The sequence below is a fragment of the Meriones unguiculatus genome, chromosome 10, assembly GCF_030254825.1.
Source record: "Meriones unguiculatus strain TT.TT164.6M chromosome 10, Bangor_MerUng_6.1, whole genome shotgun sequence".
NCBI lineage: Eukaryota > Metazoa > Chordata > Mammalia > Rodentia > Muridae > Meriones > Meriones unguiculatus.
In genome coordinates this window covers 63,523,229-63,536,312 of record NC_083358.1, presented here as the reverse complement: position 1 = coordinate 63,536,312, position 13,084 = coordinate 63,523,229, and the positions used below count along the sequence as shown (strand labels likewise).

Below are 13,084 nucleotides of genomic sequence, written 5' to 3'. Positions count from 1 at the left end.
AAACACTATTTCACATATTTAATAAAATTTAAATTCAGTATCTATAAAATCTTCAGCAATACACAGTGCACAGAGCCTTCACATTCAGCCATTACCCACTCAGGGGCTCACAGGGTTCCTAATTTGACCAAGTTCTTCTTACAGAATATGTAACAAAAATCTAAAGTCACCAAAGGAAATGAAGTGCTTCTCATGGATAGAAATGTCAGATGTACTCACAGAAAAACAAAAATGAGCAGTTACAGGAGTCTAACAATGAATGCATCAGGCTATCCCTCAGCAAGTGCTATATTCTAGCTGGACAGAACAGTGGGGTTTTTCAGAAGATCCAAGTCTAGATGACATAAAACCAAAGCAGAATTTCAGAGCAGTTCCTACTGCTTGGTTACTTTTTGTTTTCTTGTTTTTAGGTACTGGCAATAGAGCTGTTTTTTAGCACGTCACATATTGAGTAACAGGAATAACAAAACAAAACAAAAATGGAATTGCATACAGTAACTTTCCTTCCTTGAAAGACAATTTTAGTGAACCAGCATAATAAAGAACACGGCTCTTAGGTTTAAAAAGCATTGAAGGGGAAAACTGAAGTTTAAGGATAGAAATAGCACCATTAAAATACTGCATCTGCCAGGATAAAATTAATGTAGACAAGAAAATAAAGTAAAGCACCCTTTCCTTATTATTCTGTATTTAATTCTGAAATGCTAGGATCACTGAGTGTTATGATATTTCCAAAAAAAAGAGAGACAATGGCTTACAAGTTGGGAGAGACTTGGGTCACTGGAGGCAGAAATAAAGGGCAGATATATTTTGTTGCACACTTATATAAAATTCTCAAAAATAAAATTTTTAAATGCTTTTGGAAAGCTTGTTAGATGCCAAGTAAAATGAATTTACTCTTGGGTTTTAATTAAAATAATTGAACACTGAAAGATCTTTAGTCCCTGCTATAGTTTGAATTGTCTCCCAAAGGTTCATGTGCTGAAACTTAGACCTAGTGAGTAGATTTGAGGCAGTCTATAAGAGTAGGTCTTCTGTGTCCTGTGACTAATGAGAGCTGGTTGTTATAAAACTAGTCCACTCCAAATATGTTGGCCCTTCTGTTGGCTCCCAAGTTCCCCTTCTGCTTCACCATCCTGACTGAGCTGTGGTGTATGTAGCCTGAGGGGGTTACCTGTTAGGACACTGGCATTGTGCTGTATAATAAATCCAACAGCTACCAGAATCATGAGCCAAATAAACTCCTTTGCAAGTCTGTACACTGTGTAACAGGTCTGGTCTCTTTTAATGTACATATAATTTAATTTATAAATGCAGAAAACATCTTCCAACTTCATTTGTAATAGTTTCTTCAAATGATTTTTAAGTTTTATATACACTATAAACAAGGATAAGTAATTGTAATGTTACTATTAACTATGTCAAATAACTTTAATACTATCATGACTAGGTGGCAAATTATAGATGCCATTTTATACTCATATTTTAATTCTCCTGAAAAAGATAATTTTTCACAATCATTTTAATATATTTGAAATTTGAAAACATTTTGGGTATTTTAGAGGGCTCTAAAAATTAAAAAGACTAGAGTATATCCTTGAAAAATCTTGGGTTTTACAGACTAAAAACAAACAAACAAAAAAAACCTATACAGTGATAATAATAAAATTATATAGATAACTGTAATGAGAGAGTAGAACCAGAAGATAGAGTTCAAGTTAAAGCTGACTTTGACTAAGTAAATACAAACCTGAGGCTGGTACCAATTACCTCTTCAGCCTAACAAAGAGGTAGTTTAAGAGTACAGCCAGGAGTAGTAGCTCACTCCCATAACCGAAACACATCAAAGACTGAGGGAAGAGGACTGGTACAAATTCAAGACCTTCATGGGCTACACAGGGAATTCCAGGACAATATACGCTACACAGAAACAAAGACCTGTCTCCAAAACCTACAATGATCATGTGCAAAAGTTGCATGTGAAAGTACTTTGTTGAGGCTGGAGAGATGACTCAGTGTTTAAGAGCATTGTCTGCTCTTCCAAAGGACCAGGGTTCAATTCCCAGTACCCACATGGCATCTTACAACTGTCTGTAACTCCAGTTCCAAGCGATCTGGCATCTCCACACTGATGCACATAAAAAAATTAATTAAAAAAAAAAAAGTACTTTGTCATTCAAGAACATTCCACAAATATCATTATAAACCCAAAATATTACAGTTAATGTTTTTCCACATGATTCTCATTTGTATAAGACAAATTATACTACATTTTCGTCTCAGAAAATAATTGCCATCTCTAATACAGTATCATTCCCAAGTGCCATAGTTGAATGGATTAAGGCCAATCAGATCTTCTCAGCCAAGTATCTGAAACTGTGGTACAGAGCACACTGGTCAGTTAGGTTGGGTATTTGAGCTGTAAGGTTAGAGATAAAAGAGCATGGAACCCAAGAAAGAGAAGAAAAGAAGGGCAGCAGGGAGGGAAGGCATTCAGTTTCCTGTTTAGTACTCTGGAGACCTGGTTCTCCATCAAACCTTTGGATTAAGTAAGATCTTCCTGTGTAAAACACACATGCGCATGCACTTACACAGGCACATGCATATAAACCAGGTTGTGCAGGGTCTTCAAAGCTTAAACATGAAAATTCCAGAAAGTTGAAGTGATATCAATTGTCCCTAAGGATTAGAAGTAGAAGACCACTGATGTCTTTAAGAGAAAAAATTTAATGGAATAATTGATACAGAATTTGGATAAGTTAAATAAGTGGAAAGTAAAAATAAAGGTAGCATAAATGACTGTGATTATAAAAGTAGTTCAATTATGGTATTTTAAAAGTATAATAGAAACAGGAGCCATAGAGCTGGGCACAGTGGTGCACACCTGTAATCCCAGCATTCAGGGAGGCAGAGGCAGGTGGATCTCTGTCAGTTCAAGGCCAGCCAGGTCTACAAAGCAAGTCCAGGACAGCCAATGCAACACAGAGAAAGCTCATTGGGAAAAATAAAAAAGAAATGAAAAGGGGAAAAAAAAAAAAAAGAAACAGGAGACATGAACTTATTTTCAGGCAATAAACTAAAGGAGACTGAAAACCTCAAACTGCAAAGAAAAAAACAAAGATGCTATAGAGAATTAAAAAAAAAAGCAGCATAGACACAGAAAGGGAAAACAATTCTCCTTAAAATGTGGTAGGGACAAGAACAGGGAGAGAAGGACTAAAATTATGGAAAAAGAGAATTGAGTAGGTTTACATTGTGGCATACCATGTATCACTCAGCAGAAGCAATGACAAGGTAAGTGATTTCTTGATTACCAAGAAGCAGGAATGGGTTGGACTTAAGAGAAAAATGTAAAGCTTGAACTATAAATGGTGAATATTATGGGAGTCAAGAGAAAAGTTAAATATCATCTTCACTGACCCAAGATTTTACGGAATAAAATGACAAAATACAAACTAATATTATAAGGAATAAGTAAGCTACAAATTAAGTTAGGGTAACTTGAAAAACTGGATCAAACAAGACTAATTCAGATATGACCCTAACAGATAAAAAAAAAAAAAAAGTGTTCTATCTGAAATGTATACAATAAGGTTGTTTGATATACATTCTAAATGTTTTAAACATTAAAAATGATTGTTTGAATATTTACTCAATATTCAAAAATCAACTTAAAATGAGACACTATACCTATACAGTAGCTAAAATTCTGAAGGACATCATTTCATGCTGCAAAGGATGTGAAGAAACTGAAACTTTTTTTCCTTTTTAAAGATCTATTATTTATTATATATACAATGTTCTGTTTGCATGTGTGCCTGCAGGTCAGAAGAATGCACCAGATCTCATTATAGATTATTGTGAGCCACCATGTGGTTGCTGAGGATTGAGCTCAGGACCTTTGGAAAAGCAGTTACTGCTCTTAACCTCTGAGCCATCTCTCCAGCCCTGCAACTAAAACTCTTAATTCCTTGTAGGTAGGCATACACAGTGCAATCAATTTACACTCCTATCAAACAATACAATGATTATATACTTGGTATATATCCAAGAAAATTGAAAATGTGTACCTACACAAACAGTTATACAGGATATTTTTAGTAGTTTACTCATTAATTTGTAACTTGGAAACAACCAACATGCTCTTTAGTAAATAAATGGAAAAAATGTAGTACATTCAAACAAAATATTATTCCAGAGAGGTTAAGATAATACTGGGTGTAGTGACACAAGCCCAAAATCCTAGAACTTCGGAAATGGAGGAAAAAGGATCAGAAGTTCAAAGTCATCTTAGGCTACATAGCAAGTCTGAAGCCAGCTTGGGATACATGAGACCCTGTCAGAAGAATGAAAAAAGATTTTCAATTCATGAAATGAAATAGCAGAAACATAAGTGCATATTACTATGTAAAAGAAGTGAATGTGATAAGGCTACATAATAAATGACTTCAACTACATGCCATTATCGGAAAGAAAAGCTAGAAAAACAGTGAAAAGATCGTTGTTCTCAGGGTACAGAGCAGAGGGAAGGAAGAAGAGATGAGGCACAGTACAGTCTCAGTCCACCTCTTCAATGATATCATAATGGTTGTCCTGGCTAATCTTATGTCAACTTGACACAAGCTATAGTTAGCTAAGAGAGAGGGACCTCAATTGAGAAAATGGCTCCATCAGCTCAGACTTGTGGGCAAGCCTGTAGAGCATTTTCTTAATTAATGACTGATGTGGGAGGGCCCTCCCATTGTGGGTGGTGCCACTCCTGAGCAGATGGTCTTCTGTTCTCTAAGAAAGAGGACTGAAATGCAAGCCAGTAGGCAGCAATCCTCTATGGCCTCTGTTTGAGCTCCTGCCTCCAGGTTTCTACCCTGACTTCCTTTGATGTGAATTTATAAACCTTTTCCTACTGAAGTTGCTTTTCTTCATGGTGTTTCATCACAGCAATAGAAACTCCAAGACAATGGTAAATACGCGTTACCATACTTTTGGGCAAAGCCATCAAATGTACAATACTAAAAGTGAATCTAATGTAGAATGTGGACTTTGGATAAAAATGCTACATTAATAGAAATTAATCAATTGCAATAAGCACACTATTCTGATAAGCATGGTAACAGGCAAAGCTATGTTTACATGTGGCAATGGTAGTCAGGAAACCTTCCTCAGTTTAACTGTGAACATAAAACTTTCAAAAAGCCCATCAAATGACTTAAATATATAATAATAATCATAATAAATATCTTAGTAGAAGCCAAATATCTTAGTAGAAGCCAAAGGTGGTGGCACAAATCTGTGATCTCAGTCACTTGGGGGCAGATGCAGAAGTACTTTATAAATTTAAAAATTATTTATAAATTATAAAGACTAGCCTAGGCTACCTAGGGAGACTATCTCAAAAATAACAACTTCATACCAGAAAACACAGTTAAGTGTCCATTCAACCCAGGAATTGGATGTAAGAAGGAATTTCATTAAAGAGTGTAAGGCAATTATAATAAAAGAAAATGGAAAAAATTTGTTAAAAATTAATAATTTTTCCTCATCAAAGGCTACCATAGCAATTAGAAAAATGCAGTTAGGATTCTAGGTTTGCAAATATTGGTATATTTTGATAATAATATTTTTTGGTTTATATTCAATATTAAATCTGACCAATCCTGAAATAAATTGACAAGTTATGTGAATATGTAAATAACTTATTCAAAATGGTATACTTGAGGTATACTGTCCACTAAACATAAGCACTAAATATTGATGACAAATAACAGTATTAAATAATTTAAGAGAAATGGAGTGGAAAAACGAGCAGTTGATAAACTATTCAGATAAATTATTTTTGTTATTTATTTATTTCTACACTTAACTAACATTTAAGTGCCTAGCATGTGTGCGAGATACAATATCTTATACAACTGCCTAGGGCTTTCTTTTCATTTGGAAAGTTTACAAATCCACAGCCATAAATTATACTTTTTTTTTTAATGCCAAATCTGCAACAGATAATAACTGCAAGCTTGTTGATCACGATTCTGAATATTTCCCAAAGTGGTAAAACATTTAAAACTGTTTCTCCTAAACAACCCCCTAAACTGAAAGTAACAATTTAGAAACTGAAAGAAGATATTCACAGTATGTAGAGATTTTTACAAATCAATTAAAAAGAAGAAATGGGCAAAAGAAAATAAATTCAATGAAGAAAAAACTTAAAAGTTCAAAAAAATCTTCCAAGGTGGCTGGAGAGATGGCTCAGTGGTTAAGAACACTTGCTGCTCCTTCAGAAGACATGAGTTTGGTTCCCAGCATCCAAGTAAGGAGGCTGACATCCATCTGCAACTCCAGCTCCAGGGAATCCAAATGCTTTTTTCTGGCATCTGTGGGCATCTGAACTCAGACGCATATACCCACATCAAACACATACACCTACACATAATTAAAAATAATAAAGATAAAATTTAAAAAGGAAATATATCATGAGAGTCAGGAAACATCATTAAGATGAAGAGACAATGTATTGCGGCGATCTGACTTGTAAGGATTAAAAATGACAGTATGAAGTGTTGAAAAAGACAGATAGCTGCCGGGTAGTGATGTTGCATGCTTTTAATTCCAGCAATAAGGGAGGCAGAGGCAGGTGGATCTCTGTGAGTTCAAAACCAGACTGGTCTACAGAGTGAGCTCCAGGACAGTCACAGCAACACAGAGAAACCCTGTCTAGAAACAAAAAAATTAAAAAAAAGGACACACAGCAAAAGGACCTTTATTATCATGTTGGCATGATTATAAATTCATATAAGCCCACTGGAAGTTCAGTATCCCCTCTTAATGCTAAAAGCATTCAGCTACTGTGTAAAGCAGCAAGTGGGCCTCTACCTACACTTTTAGCTCTTTCATATGCCTACATAGGAAACGTGCTGACAGTCCATACTATCTTTACTCGCAATTACAAAAACAAAAACAAAAAATAAATTACTAACAAAAGCTAAATACTCAAATACTCCAGAATGGGAGATATCCACTCAATGAAATGTAACAGTTACACTGAATGACTTCAGCAACTTGGATAAGTTTATCTAAAGTAGGTGGAAAGCCAAGTTAAAAAGATTTATTTAATACAATTATATAAAAACTAAGGTAAAAGACACATCTTTGATGATTACACATTTTATAAAATCACACATGAGGAAGAGAATAACCCACACTCTTCTTGGTGCTGACTACCTGGGGTAATAAGGAGGCAAAATTGGAAATCAAGAGACAGAGGAAAACAATGCATAGCTATCTGAAGGAGAGAAAGTGGTGGTCCATGAATACTTATTATGACAGATAATGATTCAGTACAGTATGCCTGAGGTTTAATAAAAGAAAAAAAATACATGTAATTATTCAATGAAAGCTCTGGAACAGCCAGAATAATCATCCCCTTTGTAACTAAAGGGCAGGGAAAACAAAAGGACTAAGGTATTAAATACATGCTACTTAGCACACATTAGCATACTAGGTGGCAAATCTTCCACAACCAAAAATAAATTCCAAAGTCTGTCATAATTACTTTCCAATAAATTAAAATGCCTATGTGCCCAGGCAGTAAACCTTTAACTTTAGGCAAAGTAGTCATTGCAGATCTTTTAAATTGATACACTCTATTATCAATGCTATGTAATTCTTGTGTGTCAGTTCATCTTTGTAATGCACCACTTTAGCAGGTATGTAATGTATTGGGTATTATAAACAATCTACAGGTGATTGAAGGCAAAAGGGAAGATTATGTAGATTATATGCAGATACTATAACATTTCACATACAAAACTTAAGCATCTATGAATTTTGAAATCTAGGTGTCAATGAATTCCCTATTGATTTAAAAGAATAATAATATCTGTAATATCATCTATACACATACTTTAATAAAATGCAAATGCTTTATTGTTTGGGGAAGGATAAGAAAAATGATTGTGCATGCTCAGTACAGACGCAGTTGCTATTTTTTAAAAATTATTTATTTTCACTTTATGTGAATTGGTGTTTTGTCCGCACATATGTCTGAGGGTGTCAAATCCCCTGGAGCTGGAGTTACAGACATCTGTGAGCTGCCATGTGGATGCTGGGAATTGAACCTGGGTCCTTTGGAAAAGCAGCCAGTCCTCCCAACCATTGAGTAATTCCTCCATTTCTCCCCAGCTTCCTCCATACCTTTTTGTGACTATTATTCTCTTTATGTAGCTCTGGCTTTCCTAGAACTTTATGTAAACCTCAAAGTCTAAGATCTCAGCACTTGGTAGGCAGAGGCATTGGGCTGAATCCATGAATGAAGAACCCAAGGATACAAGGGTTTGCTGTAATGGCATGTCAATAATTATAATGAATTCTCACAAAAATAGAGCCTTCTTATTAATATACAGAGCACCTACTAAGTGCCAACACAGAACTAGACTATGCACAAATTTAACCTATGAATAGTCGCTTAAGAAAACAATGGATGCCTTCTCATCAGAAACAGTTATTTTTAAGTGAAGGAAGCCTACAGAAAGTTGCTTATATTGTTACTCTTAGTGGAAGAGTGCCCCCTATTTGAGATTAATAAAGTACTAACACTACCAAATGCAGCATGAAGACCATCATTTCTGATTCTAGAAGGATCTTAAAGTTTACATTAAAGTTAACTCAGATCAACAAACATTTGGACCAATTTTTAGAAACTGATATACAACACTGGAATACAAAACATGAGTCCACAGAACTGAGACAAATTAATGATGCTACTGGAAACACATAGAGCAGAGTTCATATTCAAATTTAACAGCATAACCATGGGGAATTTACTTAACATTCTTGTTTGTTGGTTGGTTAATTTCCTGGTTTTTGTTTTTTTAGGCAGCATCTCATTATTTAGTGCTGGCTAACATTGAACTAACTATATAGATCAAGGTGGCTTTTGAATTTTCAGCAGTCCTCCTGACTGTTGGAATTAGACATGTGCTACCATGCCTGAAATCTTAAGGTTCGTTTCCTAATTCATAAAATAGAAGTAACAAACCTTACCCTATTAGATTTTTGTGAATATCAACTAAGGTACACAAGATACCTAAGAGCAATGTCTGGTATGTAGCAAATAATGCTTTTTGTACTTTCATGAAACTCTCTACCAGTACAAATATTATCTGTGCTATTCTAGAAAGTAAAAAATCACCCTGTCATGTTTTGATCCTTGAATAGTTTTGGTAGATATTCAACTGACATCAACATCTGTAATTTAAGGCTAACTACCCACCATAACTTGTCACTTGAGCAAGCTTCTTTTACCCAAGCAAACTCCTCTCTAGGAACTCGGACGAAGGAGATGAATCACCAATATCAACAAAATTATTTTATTTGGTTCTGTATTCCCTAAAATTACTGCAATAGCCATTTGGAGAGTCTATACTTTTCATTAATTACAATTTCCTTAGAAATAAAATTTAGGTTTTTTTTGGTCTCACAAAAATAAATTTCTGCTATGATTCAAATGAAAAAAAAAAGTAAGAATATTATGATATAAAAGTTGGAAACATCTGGGCCCAGGGGTCTTTTCTGACACTGATACTTCAACCAAGGACCATTCATGGAGATAACCTAGAACCCTTGCACAGATGTAGCCCATGGCAGCTCAGTCTCCCAAGTGGGTCCCTAGTAAGGGGAACAGGGGCTATCTCTGACATGAATTCAGTGGCTGGTTTTTTGATCACCTCGCCCGCCCCTCAGGGTGGGCAGCCTTACCGGGCTACAGAGGAAAACTATGCAGTGTCCTGGTGAGACCTGATAGGTTAGGGTCCGTTGGAAGGGGAAGCAGACCTCCCCTATCAGTGGACTTAAGGGAGGGGCATGGGAGAAGAGGAAGGGAGGGCAGGATTGGAAGAGGATAGGGGAGGGGGCTACAGCTGGGATACAAAGTGAATTAATTGTAATAAATTTAAAAATAAATTAAAAATTACACATTAATTAACACCCCCCCCAAAAAAAGCTGGAAACTGCTAATGGAGTTCCAATTTTTAAACAGCCTGTTTTTGTAGAATAACAAATATTCTTCCTTATACCTTCAAGTCTCTGGACATCAAAGTTATTATGTACACTATTAATGCTTCCTTGATTAATAAGCCTCCATGTTATTAGCAAGAGTTAAAAACATTACTCACAGGCACATTACAGTGAGTCTGAAGACAAACTAATATGTTTCAGATGTACAGTTTTGCCTTTCCAGAAGCAAAGGTTATTAACAAGCCAATTCCAGTTCCAGCTCTAACAAACTATTTCAAATTCTGCAGTATGATGAAAAAAAAAAAACTGAATGTATGTTTATAAATAAATATTTCACATACATTATAATCAATATCTAGAGTGAAATAGTATTCCTAAGACAAGATATGGTTAAGTAACAGTGTTTAGCCATTAAACAGATTTTAAAATTGGTTACATAACTTAATACTTAAACACTTAACTCGTTTGGCAGATAAACATTAGTTTTCAGTCTAAATAAATTCAAACAATTTAGAAGCTTTAAAAACTGCCTCTTTGAATAAACTTTTGACAAATATTGAGTCATACATTTGTTTGATGACTAAATAAGTATTTGAATAAATGAAGTAAATTTTATAATGGCCATGCATCTTAAGTGATGATATACGATATAAATATTTTAATAAACATGATGAATTTTAAAAGTGTAACTTTTATTAGAAATGAGTACAATAAACCAAGAAAAATGTCCTAGATATATATTAACAATGTAAAGATTATTATTAAAGTAACACTTATTAAGACTATTATTTTGTCAGAGGAAGTTATATTTTAGTTTGGTATTATAAAGCATAACTGTTCCTTACTTTGTCCTAAGTATAACTTAAAAAACATAAAAATGTTTTGTTAAAATGCCAAAATAAGTGCCACTTATGCCAACCCACAGAAAAAATAAGGATGGCATACACTTTATAATTCTAACACCACTGATAAGACAAATGCTGTCATTTTGATGGCATTTTCTCCTATCAAATTCAAAGTGTGCTTTTCACGTTTCAAAATGCGGCAATATATGCTTTTTTCCAAAAACCTCAGGACATCTTAATTGTACAAGCACCTAAATTTAAAAAAACAATCTATTCGATTAGCAAATGTATGCTATGAAGAGCTGCTAACTAAAAGCTAATTGTAGTTAAAACGTTATATAGTGACCTTTTCAAACGACAGGAAATTCGACTTTACATTTCCAAAGGATTTCCACATGTGCAGCAGTGTATTAGATTACCCTGCTAAAGTGTCTAATTTTTGTTTAAGATATACCAACAATCATAGTAATGCATTCAAACTTACATCTGATATACCGGGATTATACTGAGATCTAAAAAGAAATGCATTCCAACAAGAAACTTACATATTGAAACAATGAGTAATTTGGTCATCTCAAAGAATCAACCCTCTAACGCAGTTGTCAAAAACACGAACCGCCCAACTTTTCCAAAAGAAATGCAAGTGTTGAAGTTCTCACTTCTAATCTTTGAGGACCCAAAATATGAATACATTAAAACAAACCAAAATCAGTTTAAAGGCAACATTTTAATCCAGATGTAAACAATTCCTGGGTACTCCAAAGTAATGAAAAATAACCAACAGCATATAAACCCAAGTCTCCTACTCCACGGAGTTCTCAAAACAAAAATCGTGCTTACATCAGCAAATATTTAACTAGAAATAGGAAAGAATAATATTGCTTCGACCCGGACTAGACTAATTACGGGATCTATTTTATTATCTTCTGCGGACATGTGCTGCCTAACGTTTTCACTTAAAGAACTGTTCTCTGGTTTGTAAACAACTTCTGAAGCTCTTTCTCTTGGGTCCAAACCGGAGGGAAAATGAAAGTCTGAAAAGAGAAAAGCTTCAGGACCTCAACTTCCGGATCTGAGCACGGGGAGCCGTCGGAGGGACCACCCGGCTCTCCCTGAGCGAGGAGAGCGCCTCGGCCCGCACGGCACGCCGAGGACTCGCGGTCACCTGAGGAGGGCTGCGGAGCCAGGCCGTCCCGTCAGAGGGAGCGCGTCCTCCCGGGGCTCCAGTTCTGGGGGCGCTCTTTGTGCTGTCTGCGGGGAAGGGGAGGGAGCCGCCCACAGCCTGGGAGTCATTCAAAGGAGCAGAGCTGGGGGCAGGGAGGGAGGGAGGGGCGGTGACCCCGGGAGGGGACCTGAGCGAGCCCTCGGCTCCGCCCGCGGGGGTCCCTCCGCCCGCTGGCCCCCGATGGCGCGCGGGAGACCGGTCCCCGGCGCTCGGCGGGCCAGGGGCGCGGCGCGCAGCCGCCCGACCCCGAGGCCGCCGAGCCCCCCGCGAGCCTCCCGGCCGGCGCTCCCGCAGGGCCGCGGCCCTTACCTGCAGCTCGGTGAGGAGGATCTCCCCGCGGTCGGGGTTGGACGCCATGGCGGGGCGCTCGGGGCTCCGCGCCTCAAGGCGGCCGGCGGCGCGGCCGAGGGAGAAGGCGGGCTGGGGGCGAGGACCGGAGAGAGAAAGCGGCGGCTAGGGAGTCATGGAGGCGCGGCCCGGCTCATGGAGAGCGGCGGGGAGCGAGGGCCCTCGGCGCGGCTCCCCGTCGCCGCCCGCCCGCCCGCCCGCCCGCCGCCGCCGCCGCCCGCCGGACTCTGTTCCCTCAGCCGCTCTCTCAGGGCGACGCCGGGAGCCGCCTCAGAACGCTCGGTGCGGGGCGCAGCGGCCGCGGCGGCAGCTCCTCCTGTCGCACCATTTGGCTGTCACCGCGTCGCAAAAGCGGCCTCGCTTGGCGGCCGCCGGCGCACGTGACGGCCGCGGCCGCCGCCCCCTCCCCCCGGCTGGGCGGGGTCGGGGAAGACGGCGCTGGCTGGGACCCCGGGGCCCGACCGCGCGGGGCGGGGCGGGGCGGGCTCGGGGCGGGCCGCATCGCCGGGAGGCGGGAAAGGGCGCGCGGGCCGCGCCCGCCTCCGGCCGTGTTAACGGCCCTGCGCGAACGCTAGGTCCGGGCTACGGCCGCAGGTTGGGCCTACCGCGGCCGGGCCCTTCTCCGCGGCGCCGCCCCGCCCTCCTCCCCCACCGCTGA

General features: G+C 38.7%; 1 protein-coding gene across 3 annotated transcripts in view; it reads right to left on the bottom strand.

Annotated features, from left to right (window-relative positions):
* Positions 1-12,734, bottom strand: part of Pkn2 (protein kinase N2) — a 104,733-nt gene extending 91,999 nt beyond the window's left edge. For 2 of the 3 annotated variants that reach the window (XM_021643422.2, XM_021643425.2), the window contains exon 1: positions 12,388-12,734. In XM_021643422.2, the coding sequence (XP_021499097.1) occupies positions 12,388-12,435 (48 nt within the window). In that variant the 5' untranslated portion in view covers positions 12,436-12,734. The remainder of the gene's footprint in view (positions 1-12,387) is intronic. The other variant, XM_060392596.1, reaches the window with a different exon arrangement.
* Between the last annotated feature and the right edge of the window lie 350 nt (positions 12,735-13,084).